Source organism: Acartia tonsa, chromosome 4 (assembly GCF_053477335.1).
Source record: "Acartia tonsa isolate MP-2025a chromosome 4, ASM5347733v1, whole genome shotgun sequence".
Classification (NCBI taxonomy): domain Eukaryota; kingdom Metazoa; phylum Arthropoda; class Copepoda; order Calanoida; family Acartiidae; genus Acartia; species Acartia tonsa.
This window is the reverse complement of record NC_137263.1, coordinates 29,356,269-29,376,658: the sequence shown is the minus strand read 5'-3', so window position 1 is coordinate 29,376,658 and position 20,390 is coordinate 29,356,269. Positions and strand designations below refer to the sequence as shown.

At 31.5% G+C, this 20,390-nt stretch overlaps 2 protein-coding genes across 4 annotated transcripts in view; both read left to right on the top strand.

The window, feature by feature from the left end:
* LOC145316683 (uncharacterized) overlaps nucleotides 1-6,426 on the top strand; it is a 28,893-nt gene extending 22,467 nt beyond the window's left edge. For all 3 annotated transcript variants that reach the window (XM_080157354.1, XM_080157352.1, XM_080157353.1), the window contains exons 11-16: nucleotides 42-162; nucleotides 691-782; nucleotides 2,457-2,492; nucleotides 2,909-2,998; nucleotides 5,700-5,819; nucleotides 5,997-6,426. In XM_080157354.1, the coding sequence (XP_080013480.1) occupies nucleotides 42-162; nucleotides 691-782; nucleotides 2,457-2,492; nucleotides 2,909-2,998; nucleotides 5,700-5,819; nucleotides 5,997-6,407 (870 nt within the window). In that variant the 3' untranslated portion in view covers nucleotides 6,408-6,426. The remainder of the gene's footprint in view (nucleotides 1-41; nucleotides 163-690; nucleotides 783-2,456; nucleotides 2,493-2,908; nucleotides 2,999-5,699; nucleotides 5,820-5,996) is intronic.
* Nucleotides 6,427-6,507: 81 nt separating this feature from the next.
* LOC145315420 (multiple PDZ domain protein-like) overlaps nucleotides 6,508-20,390 on the top strand; it is a 45,097-nt gene continuing 31,214 nt past the window's right edge. Inside the window, exons 1-16 of the mRNA XM_080155402.1 lie at nucleotides 6,508-6,526; nucleotides 6,678-6,874; nucleotides 7,637-7,680; nucleotides 9,028-9,066; nucleotides 9,445-9,603; nucleotides 9,833-10,021; nucleotides 11,366-11,399; nucleotides 12,441-12,506; nucleotides 14,050-14,108; nucleotides 14,827-14,953; nucleotides 16,732-16,800; nucleotides 17,432-17,515; nucleotides 17,798-17,945; nucleotides 18,495-18,764; nucleotides 19,344-19,442; nucleotides 20,011-20,104. Of these exons, the coding sequence (XP_080011528.1) occupies nucleotides 6,508-6,526; nucleotides 6,678-6,874; nucleotides 7,637-7,680; nucleotides 9,028-9,066; nucleotides 9,445-9,603; nucleotides 9,833-10,021; nucleotides 11,366-11,399; nucleotides 12,441-12,506; nucleotides 14,050-14,108; nucleotides 14,827-14,953; nucleotides 16,732-16,800; nucleotides 17,432-17,515; nucleotides 17,798-17,945; nucleotides 18,495-18,764; nucleotides 19,344-19,442; nucleotides 20,011-20,104 (1,697 nt within the window). The remainder of the gene's footprint in view (nucleotides 6,527-6,677; nucleotides 6,875-7,636; nucleotides 7,681-9,027; nucleotides 9,067-9,444; nucleotides 9,604-9,832; nucleotides 10,022-11,365; nucleotides 11,400-12,440; nucleotides 12,507-14,049; nucleotides 14,109-14,826; nucleotides 14,954-16,731; nucleotides 16,801-17,431; nucleotides 17,516-17,797; nucleotides 17,946-18,494; nucleotides 18,765-19,343; nucleotides 19,443-20,010; nucleotides 20,105-20,390) is intronic.

Below are 20,390 nucleotides of genomic sequence, written 5' to 3'. Positions count from 1 at the left end.
AGTAAATAAAACTTACAATGACCCATCCCTGCATTTTTTAGGATGGTACGAGTGGTCGACGTATGAAGGAGGAGGAAGAGGAAAGAGAAATATTTGAGGTGAGGCTGCAGAAGGATGAACAAGGTCTGGGACTCACTGTTGCAGGATACATTTGTGAAAAAGGTAAAACTTTAAACAGGGTTTCATCCAATATTGGCATGAAAAAGGGGTTTATGGGGTTTGACCCTCCCCCTAAATCCTGTGCACGCCGCTGTCATCAACTCTTATAGGGAGTTTTATTAGTAACACAGCTTAATGTCAATTAACAACAGATCGCAAAATGTAAATTTTGCAACGCTGAAAACAATATTATTCTGCCCTGAAAAGCAAATAGAAATCAAAAACTAAAAACAACAGAAAGATATTTTTTATATTTTGATTTTGTGTCTGCCACTTTTGCCATCGTTATGATGTCATTCGTTTAAAATCTTTCATAAACTAGTGGTGTGCACAAGGTTTTGCCAGTTTTTGAAGGGGGTGAAAAAAGAAAAGGAAGGCATTGACACCCCCCCCCACAACCTCTTCCCGCGTGTGTTATTTTATGCAACAGATGAGAAGAAACGTTTATTAATAATTGTTCAAATAATAAATGCATTTCTTACTTTTATGTTTAAATTTGAAATCTGATTGATATGAGTATTTTTATTTTAGCGTCACTGTGTGGAATATTTGTGAAGGGAGTTGTGGAAGGGAGCGTGGCTGATGTACAGGGAAATATCAAACCAAATGATCAAGTTATACAGGTATATATATTCAAACTGGTCGTTAAGTCATTAGGTAATGACCAATAGAAGCGTGTTAAATATGATTGCATTTTTACTTTTGAGGTTAACTTTTTGATTTTATTTAACATAATTTGTTTTATAATCATTTTCAAATGTAAGTGTTTAAATATACTTCCATTAAAACAATACAGTATTTGAATAATACTAAATTTGAAACAGCGCTATATGCAGTAAATAACACAAAATTGGAGCTCTAAATTTAAAGTTTGTTCAGTGTTCATAAAATTTGTGGCATTTAGAATAGCTTTGAATAAAACTTTGCTTAGTTTGTAACATTTTCACAGTGCGCTCAAAGGTGCTTTGACTTTTGTGTGAGAACCTAAATTGGGACATAGTGCATTTCATTACCCTAAATTTCAAATCTAAAATGCAGCCGTTTTTGAGAAAATTAGATTTGAAAATTTCATCCCCTAGGAGTTACCGCATAATTATGACAAGAAAAGCAAAGATTATTTATATAAAATTTTGAACGACTTTGCTTTTATGAAGTCTTTCATGAAACCTCTCTATATATGATTTATTTAAGGCTGAATTTCCGTGACCTTAGCAAAGCAACTGATAAAAATGGCCATGAATCAACTCACTTCAGGAGTGGTTTTATGAAAACATTATAAAAGCAAAGCTGTTCAAAATTTTAAATGATTAACCTTTGCTTTTCTTGTCATGATTATACGATAACTCCTAGGGGATGAAAATTAAAAATTTTCTCAAAAAACGGCTGCATTTTAGATTTTATGGAAAAGTGAAATGAAGTTACCTAACCTAGGGTAATGAAATGCACTATGTCCCAATTTAGTTTCTGACACAAAAGTCAAAGCACCTTCGAACGCACTGTGTTTTAGCTGAATTTTATACACTTCAATAGTGTGGCATGCACAGTAATTATAAACCTTTGATAAAACATACAAAAATGTATAAAAAATGCGTAAAACTGAAACACTTTTAATTTTGGCCTAATTTTGTTACAATTAATTATATATTAATTCAAACAGCTTCGCTACTATTGGAAATAATCTTCCATGTACATAAAATACCTAAACTAAATTTTAAAAAGATCTTTTTTAATATTGTATTGCTGAAAAAAAATATACTAATATGTATTACCAAATGAAAATTTCATCTTTGATGTTAAGCTTCAAAAGTAAAATTCTATAAATCCTTAAGTAATGATAATGTGAAAAAATATGTACATTGAACATGAGGCGAAGGTGTATACGAATTAAGACAAATTTGCATAAAATATTTCCAAAACAAAGCTACAATTCATTTTAATTTGTTTGTTTGTATAATTTTCAGAGACTTATTTTACATCATTGTATCCCTTAATTAAATTTCCTGTATATTTCGTTGCAAATGTCGAAGGGCTGAGGTCCACCCCCACAGTCAATTTTTTTTTTTTTTTTTAAATGTTAAAAATATATTTCTTTTGGGAGGGGGAGGGGTAATTTTTTAAAATGGCGATTTCTCTTGGAAGGGTGGGGGTACCCTTCCCCAAAATTGTTTAAAACCTTCCCTGGACCTATTTTCAGTTTCACTATATAGGAGTACCATACTGGTTTAGCCGTTAGTGAGATCCTTCGCTACAGCCAAAAAAGCTTACTACTTTATAAAAAAGGATTAATTTTTTTTCAGGTAAATGGAGAAGAACTTTCCAGCTACACAAACCAGGTAATATAATCTTAATTTAACTCTATTCTAGGCCATATTGTTTTGTTTATAGAGTAGAGTAGCTGATTTGATAGAACAACAAGAAAAACACGTGACTATGTGTACATACTGGCATCTACGCCCCTAGAAGCCTCTAGGAGCGCTTGATCCCCTTCACATTTACAATTTTAGTTCTTAAAAGATAAAGTAAATTTTTTTGAGTGGTTGGGGTTATTCATTTATAGGGGCGATTTCTCTTGGCAGTGTGGAGGTTCCATCCCCCAAAATAGTTAAAAGCCTAGACCTATAAAAAGCTTTACTGTAAATGAGAACCATATCAGCCAGTGATATAACGAGATCCTTTACTGCACACATTCAGACATAAACACAGATAGAGAGATATCCTGTTACTTATATATAATGAATACTGTTTGCAGGAGGCTGTGGAATTGTTGAAACGAACTGGCAAAACAGTTTACTTAAAGCTTTGCAGATATCCTGGTGGACTCAAGTTTCAACAGTTACAGGTTTAGTATATATAAAGGATTGTACGCTTTTAGGATTTCATTAAAAAAAAGTCATTAGATACCTTAGATTAGGTTAAGTTGGATAAGTCCTATGGATACCAGTTTATTGTTGTAAGAATTTAGTTGGAAATTTCAATCTTATATAAAGATTTTATTTCTGGCAACCAGAAAATTCATAGAAATCTCATATTTGAGAAAATTCAGTTTATTAATTCAAAGTTCAAATTGCATGCCCAAGGAGCTCCCACAAATTCTTAATAAGAGAAAAAAATTGTTTTAATACTTTACAAGTTTTCTTTAAAGTTTTTCATGAAACTACCTTAAATATGATTTACTGATGGCAGAACAACAGTCAGACTATTTATCCATAAACCATCAATAGTAGGTAAGAATATCTCATTTCCCCAATAGCGTTATGGACTGACGGACGGACATACAAAGTTGATCATAGAGAGGCTTTGTTACTAAAATTATAAATTCCAGTTTTCTCACTGTGGTAACATTCTTCAGTCTTTACAATTTTCTTCTTATTATTAGGATTTTGTTGTTTCTAGTAAATATTTTACCTAAAATAGATTAAATGTTTCTGCTGAACAACAGGGTGCATTATTGTCCCATATTTCAAACTGTAATAAATGCTTAAAAGAGAAGAAAATTTATATTTTTTCAATCATTAATTTATTTATAACTAGCGACTATGCCCCAAGAAGTCTCTAGGTCCACTTGAAGGAAGGGGGTGAAGGGAAATCGTCAATCTCCTACTTTATTTGTTAGTTTCTTTGATTAAATATTTTTTTGGGAAGTTAATTTTTTGCATTTCTTTTATTTTCAAAGGTTTTTATATAAGATTATTTAAATAGAGCACCCTGTATGCTTTGTTTATTTTTCTCTTGCTTTGAAGTTGCAATATCTATTTTTCTCTTAGTTAATTTGCAAAATTATTTTTATCATATTAAGGAAACTTTTATAATAAGTAGAATTATATTTTGAACATGTTTTTGTATGTTAAAGTGTTTATAGACTTTATAGTGATTTTTGATTTAAATTTTTCGGTCCATCTCAGAATCACTAGTTTTTGACAATATCCATTTTTATTAGCAAAGCTCCTCTGTAATTCAGGTACTCTGTCTGTCCTTGAATCCATAACGCTATAAGAGAGATGTGATTTTAAGAGAGACTTCTAATTCATATTGTTGAAGATACCCTTTCCAAAGGGAATCCAGAATACAACTTACTTGGTCCGTCGGTCATGCTACAAAAGACATACATATTTGTTTTTATGTTAAAAGTTTCGTGATTTTCTAGACAACTTAACATTTGCTTTACAACTCACTTTATCCGTTCGTTCGTTAATGATTTATTTTTGCTTCGCTACTTATGGATGTTTTCATCCTTGTTTTTACAGTGAATTGGCAAAGTTTCTTGGCGTTGGGATTATTATAACCTACATATAATTTGAAATGTCGTCCTGTTCTGCCCAAACTACTGGGGGAAATGATGTCAGTCTAATTTTTAGACTAACATAGTTTCTACATTAATCTTAAATAAAACCATCGTTTGTAAGCAACCAATTAAGCAACATTCTATCATATAAGATAGTTGTTTTTATCTGTAGCTCAAAAAAGCGTTTTCCTTTTTAGGGAGGCTTCAAACAGGTTATAGGATGGTTTCATACTATTTATTTTTTCTGATTTGACCTTCTGTATATCCCGGGTATTTGCTAATTTTTAAGAAAATATTTTTTTTTTATTCTGGAAGAACACCCATATTGTTTGAAAGTTTGAATAAAAGTTTGTCCCTGAGAACAAAGGTTTGAATCTTGATGAACAAATACAATATTTTACGTGTACATACTTCAACAATACTTGTATGTATATTATTACAAGCAATGGTTTTCTATTGTATGTGCCCGTCCGCTCAATCGTTTGCTTGTAACTATTAGCTAAATTCGTAAAGAAGGCGTCTTAACTTTTTTGCTTTTTATTTAGAATAGCTAGCCGGTGCTTTTAATACGTAGTAGATGTAAAATTTTTCATAGAATTCAGATATGCAATCGTTTTTTTTTTGTAGACCTCTTATTTTTGGGAGGTAAAAAGTAAAAACTTTAAAAAATAAAAATGGCCTAAAATATTATATTTTTACAGGCAACACTTAATTGTAACTATTAAACTAGCCAATCAAAAATATCAAAAATTGACAAATCAAAAAGCTTCAACTCAAAACTTAACCAATAGAATTGACAAAAAAAAGGATAATGTTCATACAATATATACAATAGATACTACAATAAAAATGGTGATACTTACAATAATTACTCAACAGAATTTAAAAGTAAGGTGTCAAATTAAAGATTTTACTATTTTTGTTCATACTGGCAATTTTCTTCTTTTATTTTGTTGCGTTTTAGTACCTTAAAACCGACTTAATTATTTTTAAAAAAAACTTAAGTTACTTTAAAAATAAGAGGTCTACAAAAAAACCGATTGCATATCTGAATTATATGGAAAATTTTACATCTACTACGTATTAAATGCACCGGCTAGCTATTCTAAATAAAAAGCAAAAAAGTTAAGACGCCTTCTTTAGATAGCTAGTGTACCCTGCAAAATTATAGAATGTTAGTCCTACCTTTCATGCTGTTAAAGAGATCAAAACATCAAATACTTAATTAACTATAACTTTAATGCGTTTTCTTGTTTAGGGAGGCCGGGGTCGCTCTGAAGAAAGTTGTAGTGAAGTGTATACATCATCAAGTGAAATGGAATTGAAAGAATCCCCTGGACACAAATCTGTGCTGCAGGATTCATCATTTAGCTCACAGGTCTGTCAGATATTTGCATCCACACACCCGCGCGTTCAGCAATATTGGCCATTTCACTCAAACCTATCAAAGCTATCCCTACAGAGTAATATTCCTGCGAGACTATTATAACAATTACTTAACCTAACCCAATATCTAAATAATTTATTATAGTTGCATATAAAGATTTAATTTCAGGATCCAGTTTTTGGTTATTCAGAAGATGGGGCCGACTCTTTGGCTGGAAAAGAATTTAGACTCGGATCCGAAAATGATTCAAGCAGAATAGATATTAGCAAAGATGATTGTTGTCTTACTGGATGTGATCATAGCAAGCCAGGCAGCAGCCGTGCCAGTACCTGTCCACCTGGATGTCTTCACCAGCCAGGCAGCGGCCGAACCAGTACTTGCCTTGGAGGCTGCGACCATATGCCGGGAAGCCGTGCCAGTACCTGTCCGCCAGGCTGTCTTCATCAACCTGGCAGTGGCCGTGCCAGTACTTGCCCTGGCGGCTGTGAGCATATGCCAGGCAGCCGAGCTAGTACCTGTACAGCAGGCTGCAGTCATCAGGAGTGTACACTTAAATATATTTTTTCTTTGATTTCTTAGGGTTTCAGTACATAGAGATTTTTTTTTTTGGGGGGGGGTGGTTTGTCATTTTTTTCTAGGGGTAATTTTTCTCGGGGGGGTTATAGCACCCTCCTTAAAAATGATTTATATCTTCATAGGCCATATGAGAAGCTACGATGCAAAGGAGAACTATTTCTGTCTAGCGAGTTCTTTTAGTACAAAGAAACACACAGACTGTTACTTAATGATATATTCTGACACTTAGGCTAAAATAGAAGCTGTAGCAATTTATTTAAATTCCTTTCAAAGACTCATTTAAGTGTGATAAACAGGGTTGTGGGCAAGGAGTAAGCTCGGCTAGCACGTGTCAGGCCACCCAGTGCAGCTGCAGAGGATGTTCATGCAAGCCTATATGTAGCACCTGTAGCTCAGCTGTTCTCTCACCTGACCCCCTCACTGATTTCCAAGATGATACTGAGATCATTATTCAACATTCTTCTTTAAGTGTAAGTTAAATTTGAAATACCAAAGGGATAATTAATTCTGTTACAAGGGTGATACAATTCTTTGGATCTACTGCAGTTCAAGGTAAAGTATTGCTGGTTAGCAATATTTCCAAAAATCTATGAATTTTAAAGGCTGCTAGCTGCCAAACGGCTGATCGTACAGATCATACCCGCACACCATTTTCAGCTGCATAAGAAGGCCTACAAATAATCTGGAATAGCCAAGATCCAATTATGCACAGGGAAAGCTTCACTGAAGAGAAAACGCGTAAAATAGGTCTTTTTCGCGCATTTATCTGCACTGCGAGATAAGTATGAAAATTGATTTATGGCTATTCCAGGTTATTTGTAGGCCTTCTTATGCCGCTTAAAACAGTGTGCGGGCATGATTTGGCAGCTAGCAGCCTATAAAATTCATAGATTTTTGGAAATATTGCTTACCAGCAATATTTTACCGTGAACTGCAGTAGATCCAATTTTTTTATTCATTTGAATTTATTTATCTATAATTGATACCAATATCTTAAATGATTATATGATAAGCTATTGTTCCATCATTTAATTAAACCATAAAAAACCATTTATGCTAAATTTCGTGGTATTATTTTTTTTTCTTACTTTGATATAACAAGCAGGCTTAGCAACTGTACCAAAATAGCAGAAATTTTTATTTCTTAGATAAAAAGATACACAGGCCATGCTAAAAAGTTCTAGTACTCTGAAAATCATCTGAAAATAATTTGATAATATTTTTTTTTTCAGGACGTGGCTGTTCTAGAGAAATGTAGTGTCATTGTCTCAAAAAGGAAAATAAAATATCAATAATTCTTTAAAAAAACTCTGTATATATGGAATGTCTGTTTTTTAAATCACACCACATAATAATAAAGATAAATTTTTGATGATAATAAATGTGAATTATATTTACTTTTAAAAAAAATCTAAAATGTTCCTAATAATAATATTAAATCAAAGATTATATTATATTTAATTACGTGCACAGGGCTTTGAGTTTGGGTGTACCTACCTTTGATAAATGGGTATGATTGTCTACTAAACAGAATATCAGCAAATATTGAAAATTTCCTAATTTTAAACTATAAATACATCACATAGGTCCAAGGAAGGTTTTAGGATATTTTCCAGCTCAGCCGCTGATTTATTTCTTTTATTTAGAAGTGGAAAATATGTGACAGACAAATTCAGGGTCCGATTTTGTACAATACATATTATTTACAGTGCAGATATGTTTTTTTCTCAATATTTGCGAACATTCTTTTTGAAAGGTTAAACTATACATAACAAAGAGATTATCTAATATAACTTTCAAAACAGTATTTCATTGGTTATTTGAAATTTTATTTGTTAAATTTGTATACATTCTTGTACTACTGGGTATCTGTCACCACAATAAAGATGATAATATTTGTAATTTTCCTGGAAATTGGTGTGCGAAGATTGTACAGTACAAACATAGAAATTATTTATATCGCATTAAGAATGTATTAGCAACATATAAAATAATAAATCTATACGGTAATAAAGTATAAAATATGAATAAGATATTTGCAGATATGCAATATTAATGCTGCAGTACTTATACATTTATTTGTGTTCAATCTTTACAACTTATTTTTTTATAACCCTACCTTCCCCTTATTTAAATTCATATAATTTTTTTTATCAATATGCCTAAGCTTGTAGCGCATATCTGCTGTACCCTAGCCATGTGGGAATTCCCTACATAACATAACCTAACATAATTAAATAAAAGTAAAGAACTACCAAATCTGCGGATAAAGGGGATAGGACAATGGATCTAAAATTCATTTTATGGCTGTCTTGGACTTTGGGCACTAGACGAAGTGCAACTTGTTTTAGCTAATTTTTATGACAACAAAAAATATTATTTGTTTTGTAGAAATACTCTGTTTGTAAGGTACTGTGTAATAAATATTATTTATTTTGTTTAATCAGAAAAATATGAATTATGTTTGTGTATGTGAAACAAATAAAGGGTACCTATATCTCAATTAAATTGAAAGAAACTAAGCTAATATAAGATATGTTAAGTTAATATTGTTGGTATTTTAAATTTAAAATGTCATGGAAATGGCGATTAAAAACATCTTCTTATTGATATTTTAAAGTAGTTCAAGAGACCATGGAGAAACTTCCCTAACTTTACTGAGGTAATTATTTATGAGCTTTGATATTTTGATTATATAGAAAAGCAAAATTAAAAGAGGAATGTTATAATAAGAGTTATTGTAGAGGATATAGAGTTTTGTTTGTAAATTTAATAGCAATTGTTAATTTTGAGTTTCTTAATGGAAAAAAAATAAGCAGTCTAAACCAACGAACTTAAAGGTGATACAAAGAACCCCTTATTTTTTTGTTGTTGTTTTTGAAAACAATGTTTTTTTCCGGGGGAAAAATTCCTTTTGGGTCTAACCAAACTTAGAATTAATACAAACAAATTAATTTTGTAGGTTTGTCGGGCATTGTTTTGTTGATTACTCTATTACTAAATTTTGTCATCCTTTTGTCTTATGAAAATCAAATTCTAGATGTCCAGATTCCCCAGTGTTGCAAGTTGCTCCTCTTGAGTTTAACATTGAAGACCAGGACATACTTTATGCAGATGATGATGAAGAAATTGTTTATGCTGACGCAGATGAAGACGATCAAACATTCTCTGATCAGCAGGCGACTCCAACTCAGCCAGGGATCAATACTTTTTTTGATTGAGTGGATGATATATTTATCTAATATTTCATAAAAACTGATGAATTATAATCTATTTATTGAAGCTTTGTTTATTTGGACGTATTTGCCATTGTTTTCTTTTTATCTAAAACATAATCTTAATCTAGATCTTTGCTCTACTATTTTAACATTTGATGTCCTTCCTCCTTTAAATTTTAAGAGACATTAAAAAAATGTGTTGACATTAGGTCAAATATCACCTCTCCGGCTGATCAGCACGAATTCTCTTGATGATCAGCTGTGCACACCAACCTATACCTGTGACTGGTCACGTGATCACCAGAACCAGTCTGTACCTGGAACAGACAAGAGGTGTGAGCTGCCAATACTGAAGAGACTGGACGATTATGAACAGGATGACGGGAAATATAAGCACAGGTACCTTTACGGATTTTATGCGACGAGTTTATTGTCAATAAAAAATAATATTAAAATAGAAAATTACATGTGTTGCTTTGTAATTTTCTACCTTTCCCAACAATTAAAGTTTTTCTTAGTGCTTTCTTGTTATTTGTTTGGTCTAAGGACCTTTAAAACAATGTTCTGTCTGTCTGTCACACTTTATCAAATGTACACAGGTAGGTTTTAAAGCACCCAGTTTCAAATTTACCCATTTTATTTTTTTCTTTAGAACACTGTTATATGAAGAAAAATTAGATATTCTTAAAATGCAAAAATTGAATAGTTTTCAATCGATGTTTGAGTTATGGAAATTGTTTTCCATCTTTCTGGCTGTGAAAAGTTTTTAGACTTTAGCTGAGATATCCAAAGATTGTGTCCAATTTATAAAACTTTTAATGGGCAGTTTTAACTCTGCAAATATTCTCAAGATATCAATCAATCATGCTTAAATATTTTTGCATGTTTTTATTTTTATCTGTGTAATAGATATTCTGTACTGCAAATTGTCAGTTAATATGTATTTATAGCTGTCTGTTTTTATATTTAACTAACTGCTTTTCTGCCAGTCAGTTTTTTTTTTCATTACAGTTATTTATTTTTATATACTTGTTTCTTGTTAATATTTTCAATGTCATTTCTACTCTTCTTTTATGTCTATCCACATGTCCCCTTGTCTTCTTTCTCTTTCAAGAATTATTTCACTGTCTGTTTATCTTAAAATCCGAAAATTTATCAATGATTCTAAACAGTCATATATAATTAAAATATATAACAAATCAAGAAATGCCTTTAATCAAAATAGATTGTCAAAGTATGAATAATAAATATATACTAAATTCAATTAGTATATTTTGATATAACTTTATCCATATCCATCCATATAAAGTTTATAGTTACTGATAGTACATATAATATAATACAAACAGCTTCTCTATTATTTTGTCAATTCTAAATCCTTCTATAATTGAAGTTTATAAAACCAAGAAATGTAAGGCTTAATATAAATATAAAAGACTTAGTCGTGCACAAGAAAAATACAATAATTTATTTTTTTAAATTACCAGCTATTAAAAAATCTATTTAAAATTTTTAAATTATTGCATTTTTTGTATTAAATTATTATTTAAAAATATATAGTTGACAATAAAAATTAATATAAATTTATTTAGGTATTTTTTTAATGAACAGTGACTTTCTTAAAAAAAACTCTTTTAGAAATAGTATATAGCTTTATGTCCTGAGATACCTATTTCAATTTCACAACCATTTTAGACAGATGTTAAAAAAGACGAACAACGTATTTATTATTTTTTTTTTCAGAACCCGAAATTCGTCAGGTGACAATTTTAGAAAGGTAAGAATTATTTTGTTCATCAACCTTACCTACGTAAAGACCTTAAATAGTGGCTGCATTACTACCAAGACAATATGTAAATATATGGCCCTTTTTGCTTACAATTATTTTTCTTCTGTTGCAAAATAATAATTTTTCTTTTTCCGGGAATGAAACAAATGTTTTGTTTTTGTGGACATGTGTAAATTTGTATGAAAAGAAGTGTGCCATAATTTTCGCACATAAACCAGTGCAATAGAACTGCCATAACTACAAATATGGAAAGATAAAAATACAATCATTATATTTTATAAAAAGCCAAAATCAGTTTAGCATAATCTTAGAATATATAACAGGAAATATAAATCCAAATATGTAATTTGAGCTATATTATTTTTAAGAAACTTGTATATTAATGATTGATTGAATAGATAATATATTTTTATTACATTCAATTTTTTTTGCTTCTGATACTTTCATATTGAGGTGAAGACTGATAAACCTTTTTTTTGAGATAGTAATAATATGATGATGTTGGTAATAACAATTTGAGCTCTTGTTATTCATTGGGAAATGATGACACATCCTGAAAATATATTTCTTTCGGTAGAAAAAGTTTCATAATTCTACGCAAAAAAACTTTGTCATAAAATTGCAACTTAACAGATATCCCCGGATGAAATTTAAGATCTCTCTACCGCTAGAACACTTCTTGTCATATGATGGTTTTAGGATAAATCTTAAAAAATCCTCGATTAAAAATATATATTTCAAATTATATACTAAATCGTTTGCATAGAAACATTAAATACTATTTTTATCGTCTAGTCAAAAAACTGAGAATAACCTACCATTTAACAGGAAAATAATTTTGTGTTAAATCTAACTAGGGATTGAAATGAGTTGTTTCTAAGGACTTACAGTAATACATATTTGCTATCTTTTTTATCATCCACTTGAAATAAGTAATCCCAATCTTTTTTTCCATATTTACTTTGCTTTTTTCAATCTATGTATATCAAATAGAAGTTTGTTTGAAGAAACAACTATTTTTTTCTTAAGGATGAAACTGCATATAGAGAAAATGAAGAAAATGTACACAATGTAAAACAAGCATCTATTTTTAAGGTAGGCGTTAAATGTATTAAAAGAGAATCCTTTAATTCTTAACAATTATCTGTACAAATGCATGGCTAAACACGAAAAAACACATTGTAACCTTTAGGGTTCTACTTGGCTATAGATTAAAAAACGGGACTTCTTCTGCGCTCCTTGCAGCTGTAGAAGACTACAACTGCGAAAGAAGCTTTCTCTGGACTATTTATAAAAGCACTATTTCTATAATTTCAAGAAGTATTATACTTAATGTTTCTGGATTTTTAAATTATTATTTGGTAGTCTAGACTTAGTTTTACTTTCACACTGAGAAAAAATTAAACAATGGCCAGGAGTAGCGTGGAACTAAGGTTTTATAGAAAACACAGCGTGTGTTTATGTGTTAAAATTTGCAGGGAAATGGGACAATGGGCAATTAATTCAATGTAAATACAAGATTAGAAAATATTTTTTTTTATAATTGTCAATTTTGTTCTTATTGTCAGTTTGACATTAGCAAAGCATTCGATGAATTTTCCGATTTCTTAAATTTTTTTGTCTACAGTTCTTTTCAACAAGGAATATACATATTTAGTGAATATTATCGTTCTACTACTGTTTTTAAGCCTTAAAACTCACACCTTTACGGAATTTACCTGCAACCTACTGGTCTCTTTGTTTTTTTTCTGCTAGAAATCGTGATGATTATATTGAGTTTGGTCGGCTGGACTTAACAAATTTAGCGTTTTGTTTGTTCTGGTTCCAAAAGGTATTAACATTAGTACCCAAAGTACAAAGAAATGAAATGCCCCATCCCAATTTCACTGAAAAATTGGTCAAATGGCAGCAAATGTTGATTTATAATATTTTCTCAGAATATAGCAAAGGTGTCTCGGAATTTCTTATTTTAAGAAAAAAATAGGATGGCTATAAAATATTTAATAGATAAGTAAAATCCTAAAGATATAACTAACTTAAAACCAACAATTAAATAAGAAAAAAGACCAAACCAAGTTTTGTGTTGGGTCAAACAGCCTCAAGGGGGTGGGTTCACAACTCAAAATATCCTCGGGGTGAATGCCATGATGATAGGGTCAGATTTTCTACAGTACTTATATGTTTAGTTATTTACCCCCTATTTCCTAATTTTATTGCAAAAAGGTTGTTCAATGTTCATCCTGTGGAAAATGTGCACAAAAGAATGTAAAAATTGCTTAATATAAAAATATTATAAAAGACTCTTGAATCAATGGAAATATTTCTATTAGCCGAGTTCAATAGATAAAAATAGACAGTGTAAGCCAAGAAATGCAAACTAAATTTTTGGAAAAGAAACAAAAGATATTTTTTTTTATTGATAATATTAGGTTATGTATTATTGGGCCGGTTTTCTTTTTTATTTAGATAAAGCAAAATACACAGTTATTTTATGGAAATGAAATAAAAGAACAATTCTTTTGTACCAAAAATCGTTCTGCACACTCTATATAACCTACAATTCAGGCAAAATTGTTTCTAACTGTTTTCCCTTATTTAATCTCTCTCTGTTCTTAATACATGTTATATTTATTTTCAGGCAAAAAGTGATCTAAATTTAGCGGTGACGGATGCCACATCTCCTGAACTAAAACCAAGGTACATTTATTTGAAGCACAGTAGCTACTGTAAGTTTTTTAAAATCTCTATAAGTAACCGCTTCCCTCACTGACTGAGAAATGTTGTATACCGCTATTAAAGTAAATGATATTAGAGTACCCTCAGAATTAGTGTATATGTTAGATAACAACTCTTTCTTTAAAGTTTCCCAATCTTTAGTATCCCTTTTATAATAGTGACTGAATAGAATTATAGTTTTGTATTTTTATAGATTGTAAGCTAAAACCTTTTTTGACCCATTTTTTAACTCTTTAAATTTGCTAGTAGGGAGAGGACTAAGAAAATTTAACAAAAGCTCTCTCTTTCTTTCTATAAATATTTTTCATTCTATGTGAAATTATATATAGTATATTTACAATATACTCATATAAGCATCTAGACCCTTTTGGCCTTAACATAAAGTACATAATTGTTAATTTGAATAATTTAAATTTTTTAATCTTTATGAAAAGGGAAGACAAATTAAAGGTTGAATCAAATAACAACAGTTTTAAAGAATTTTTTGTTGTTGAATATACTAGCACAATTAGACAAAAATCTGTTAAATTTCCTTCTTATGAATACCTATAATGAATCTTACCGAGTCAAATTGTTGTGAATAGAACAATTCCACTTTAATCATGAATACGGACGGACGGAAAATCAGACAAAGTTAGTTCTAGAATAGTTTCGCGCATTTGAAACTATTTTTTTTTAGTGTAAATTTGTCGAGATCTAAATCTGTGGAGGAGGGTCGAGACTGGATAGTTTGGTCACAAGAAATTCTGGAGATTCAACTCGTCAAGGGGGAGAATGGTCTGGGATTTAGTATTCTTGACTATCAGGTATCGTTACCAACATACACATCAAAGGGGGGGGGGGTGTTTACTTCCCTCAATCAAAGTTCGTTATAGTGCCTATAAAAAATGCCGTTATACAATACAAATTAACAATGATAGGCCAATGCAGAGATTAAACTACCAATATTACCAGTATAGATTTTAATTGACCAATGGTAGGCCAGTATGAAGTAATTTTTTTATAGGCACTATAAACAGCTTCCTCTAAATCAATTTATTTGAAATAAATAAAAAAGAAGGAGGTGGGTAAGTTATTCCCATGTGCCCAACCCCTGCGTACTAAAACTTACTTAACCCTTAACGGTCGGGGGGGGGGGGGGGAGCGTTGAACGCCCCCTCCTGTTTTTTTAAACCCATTTTCTGTGTGTGAAAGATAAAGAGCCCTAATTGTGTGACTTTTTAAGTGTGGGTATGACACATAACTGAGAGTTGGAATTTTTTTAATATCTCCATCCTGGCGTGCACAGAATGCCAGCAAACCTGGCAGGGTCATCCAGATAAGGAGCAAAAATATTTTTTTGACTTAAACAAAGCATTTTAGCTTACGAAAATACTAAAATATCCTCTAGTAGTACATCCTCATATTAAATACAGGTGTTTAGGTCAATTTCAGGTTCCAGGTATGATCCTGCAGGTCCTGATCCTCCAGGTCTCCAGAAATCTTTAAAAGGCTCCTGTGGCCTCAATGTTTGACTTAGAGATTTCATAAACTTAAGCTTTTCTTACATGTCTACATAACGTATTAAAATTTCATAAAGATCCGCCGCCGTTTTCTCGCCAATCGCCAACTGCGGCGGCTGGCAGCTGTCAAGTACAGCTGCGGCCGCTGAAATTTATATTTTGATATTTCTAACATAAAATTTACATAAAGATAAACATTTTTTCCATTTTTTTATTATACTTATAGTTATGTAGCTTATAAAATCTTTTCTTGCAAAGCAAAAGTTGTAGTTTTGTGAAAAGGTTTTAAACAATCAGCTTTTTTGTATGAACACAATATAATGAATATATGAGAAAAGAAGTTGTATATCTGGCCTAATTAGTTTATTTATTGTGTTGGTAATATACTTTACAATATCCAGGAATAGATTATAAAAGTACGAATTTTTAAAAGTTTGTTCGTAATAATAAAAAGGGGAATCTTAAAATCCATGTAAAAAATTGGCAGAAAATTTCATACTTTATTTTGGAAAATATTTTTCTATCTCTTTTTCCCTCTCAAAATGTATGCACAAATAGATTCTTTATCATTAGTAGACTGACAGATAATGTAATAAAACAGAACAATTTCTTTTTATGATAGAAAATGAATGAAGGCAAAGTGTTAAAGAAGTTTCTTATTTGAGTCATTGCTTTATTTTAATTTGTTTATCATCCTATTACTACAAAATCCTATTATATAAAGTAGTAAGCCTTTTTTTGTCTGTAGCGAAGGATCTCTCTAACCGCTGAACCAAAATGATTCTCCGTTACAGTGTAGTTCGGTGAAGCTTTATTGATATTTTGGGAAAGAGTATGTCCATCCACCCTCCCAAGAGAAATCGCCCCTAGAAAAAATTACCCCACCCCCCCAAATTTTTTTTCTCTCTTTATAAAACTAATATTGAAGAAAGTGAAGGGTAGTTTTCCCCTATTCTAAGGCCTCTAGGGGCGTAACCGCTAGTATATAACCGAGCATAAAACCCATTGTATTTGGTAGTAGCATATAGGTTTCGTGACCAACCTCTGCTTTACTATAATTGTCAAAATATTATTTTTACTAGGATCCAGTAAATTTGAGTGACCGTGTGATTGTTGTTCGCAGTCTAGTTCCTGGAGGTATAGCACAACAGGTACAAAAATTTAATAAAAAAATATCTGTTTAAATTATACAAATGTTTGGTGGAATTTCTTGTAACTGGTAACTTTATTTGAGATTGAATAATGATAGATGTACAATAATTCATTTTATGATTGGTCTGTCTAAAATATATGATAAATAAAATGCAGCTATGCTAAGGATGAAAGATTGTTAGCTGGAGAATAGGGATTGAATAATATATGGTAACTCTGTTAAGGATGGATGAATATTAGCTGCGGATAGAATAATATATGGAAACTCTGTTTAGGATGGAAGAATAATAGCTGGGGATAGAATAATATATGGCAACTCTGTTTTGGATGGAAGAATATTAGCTGGGATAGAATAATATATGGTGACTCTGTTTAGGATGGAAGAATATTAGCTTGGGATAGATTATATATGGCAACTCTGTTTAGGATGGAATAATATTAGCTGGGGATAGAATAATATATGGCATCTCTGTTTAGGATGGAAGAATATTAGCTGGGGATAGAATAATATATGGCAACTCTGTTTAGGATGGAAGAATATTAGCTGGGGATAGAATAATATATGGCATCTCTGTTTAGGATGGAAGAATATTAGCTGGGGATAGAATAATATATGGCAACTCTGTTTAGGATGGAAGAATATTAGCTGGGGATAGAATAATGTACGTGAATTCTGTTTGCCTTAAGAATTCAGACTTAGAGACAGCCGTTCAGGTAAGGAGTAAAACTGTTATCAGGTAATTGGATGTTAGTCTGTCTAACCGTAAGAAGTTTAATGTGTACCTTTTACCCTATAGAGGGGTTGGGTTAAAAAATGTTAATTCATGGGAGGCTTCCCCCCCCCCCTCCCCTTTCCTATCTACTATATTACAGAGTGTAACAGATATTAAGACAAACTAAGAAACAAATATGCTTAGAATTAAAATCAGGAAGAAATCAATTTAACCGCAATGTTAGATGTTAAATGTTGATAATAATCTATACTTTATTTTTTAGGCTTTGAAGGGTGCCCCGTGTGGAATAGTAAAGGTTGGCGTGAGTAAACCCGTGTCACCCAACTCAATATTCTCAACAGTATCATTATTAGAAGATTATACATGCACAGTTAATAAATCATTCTCAACACCCCAAGCTCAAGAATCAGGTAAAATCAGTTATCTTGATTTTATGGACATTGGACAATAAACTGATGTACACTCCTTTTGGTGATATACAAAATTACTCCTTTTTTAGATTAAAATATTGTTTAAAAACTTTGGCATTGATAGTTAGAACCATTCAATCATTTTAAGAGTGCGTGTTTATTTTCAAAAAACCTTGGGTTTGAATATTATTTACCGTCCAATGTCTCCCCTATTCTGGGTGAAATAATAAAAATATATAGATAAATGTATTAGAAAAAATATTTGCGTTGGAATCTCTAAGCGTCTAATGTTTGATGTTAACTTGTTAGACAAATGTTCTAGTAAAAAGGAAAAAAGAGTACGAAAGTGAAGCTAAACTTAATTGCTAAAAGTGCTTGTCAACTAAATATTTTTTATTCATAAATATCAATAGAAGTATAATTAATAAAAATAGATTATAAAGTATTAGTTTGTAAATATTAAGGAGAAATTAAGATTTACTTGGATCTACCTTCACATGTCAAAGTTTTTTAGGTCTTAAATTGTTAATAATGACCTATTTGTTTTAGAGAGTGTAAGTGATAAACCTGACCACAACCAAACCGTTGATGGTCGCCAAACTCCTGAATGTGATGTACCTGAGGGCTCCAGACCGCAACCTGGAGCCAGTATGGCCGCCAGCCAGAAATCTGGAGCCAGCAGACCTCATGGGGCCGGTGTGGCCACTGGGACAGGCAAGCCACGGCCGGCCATCCTGAATATTGTACCTGAAAGCCAATCTCTGCCTCATTGTAATATAAGCTCGGTTAAAGTAAGAAGAGAACCAGGACAGTCATTAGGTAATATTCTTTTACGGTATGGCTTCAAAACCGATTAGTATCCGCTGGCGATATGATAAGAACTGGTTCACTGCCAAACTGAAAAATCATGTATCGTATTGTATACAAATTTTTCTACTAAAAGTAGAATAATAATTATTATTACTATCCGCGGAATACTGTCTATAATACGGTGCTATAAATAACTATTCAAAGTCAGCATTGAACACAACATACCAGGATATATATCGATATGTTTATTCTGTATCAGTTGAGCAAAATTAGGCGTATTCTTCAAAAAGATTCAAAATTAAATTGAATTATACAGTTTATTGAGTATGACATGTTTTTGCTATGACAATTTGCTTAAGATAAACACAGTTAAGTGTACTAAAAATCCGTTTACAATTGCATGCCAAGGACGTCCAAGATCTTATCCTTCATGGCGATTCTTAAAACTGCTCGGTTGTCATGGCTCTCAATCAAAGGTTTCGTGATTTTATACATTAAGAGTTGATCTGTAAGTTCATAAGTTCCAGAAACATTTTACCGTGAACTGCACCTGATCCAAATATTTTAAACATTACAAAATGATTGTAGGAATGGAAATAGATGCTCGTAATGGAGATATAGGAGGTTGTCTCATAAAAACTATTTTACCACAATACCCTGTCTCACAATCAAACATTCTTAAACCAGGTATGATTTAAAAAAATTATATCGAAGCGTTTCTACATTTCGGTTTGTATGTCAGTCCGTAACAGACAGCTTTGACTGTTAATCCAGACATGTTTGATCGATTTTAGACCTTGCATAATGATTCCCATAATAGATACAATCTGAAAGGGTTGCAACTTATTTTTTTATTAAAACGTCATACATCCAATTTAAACATATAATATTTAAAAAAATATTCTTATATGTACAAAAGTAATAGGCACTCTGTCTGTGGCTCTGTAGCTTAAGATATTGCTAACCACTAAAATGATATGCTTCTTTACAGTTTACCTTCTTATAGGTCCAGGGAAGGTTTATTATTATTTTGGGGGAGGGTGCCTCTATACTTACCCTAGCTACGATTAAATCATTATACATATTATTTTTTCTATTGATAATGATTACTCTATATTTGATAATGGTCCTTTGTTTGACCATCTAATTTGTTAAGCTTTGCTTTTATGGATTTTGTCATCCTTTTTTGACCAGAAATGATGGAATAACTTAAATTGTCTTTACATAAATGATAAAAATTCTTTTTTTTCTGTAGGTGACATGTTGATATCAGTGAATGGTCGCAGCCTGGTCAATATTACCAATGATGAGGCAGCTACGATCCTTGCACAATCTGGACTTGATCCTACGTAATTTTTTTTTCTGTTGTGGGGTGATGGGTTGGGAGGAGCTGAATTTTGATGTGAGTTGTCTACGCTTATTATCCTAATAAAATGTAACTGTTATTCCGAAAGGAAAAAAAGGATTGTGTAATTGTGTACCGAAGTTAGAAATTTTAGGTATAAATATCAAGTAATCACCCAACTAGTGGAATCACCCTTTTGTGTATGTGTGTGTGTGTTGGGGGGTGGGTTGGATATATACGACAGGAAAATAGCTCAAAACTATGCTAGGACCCGGAAGTATATTTCTGAA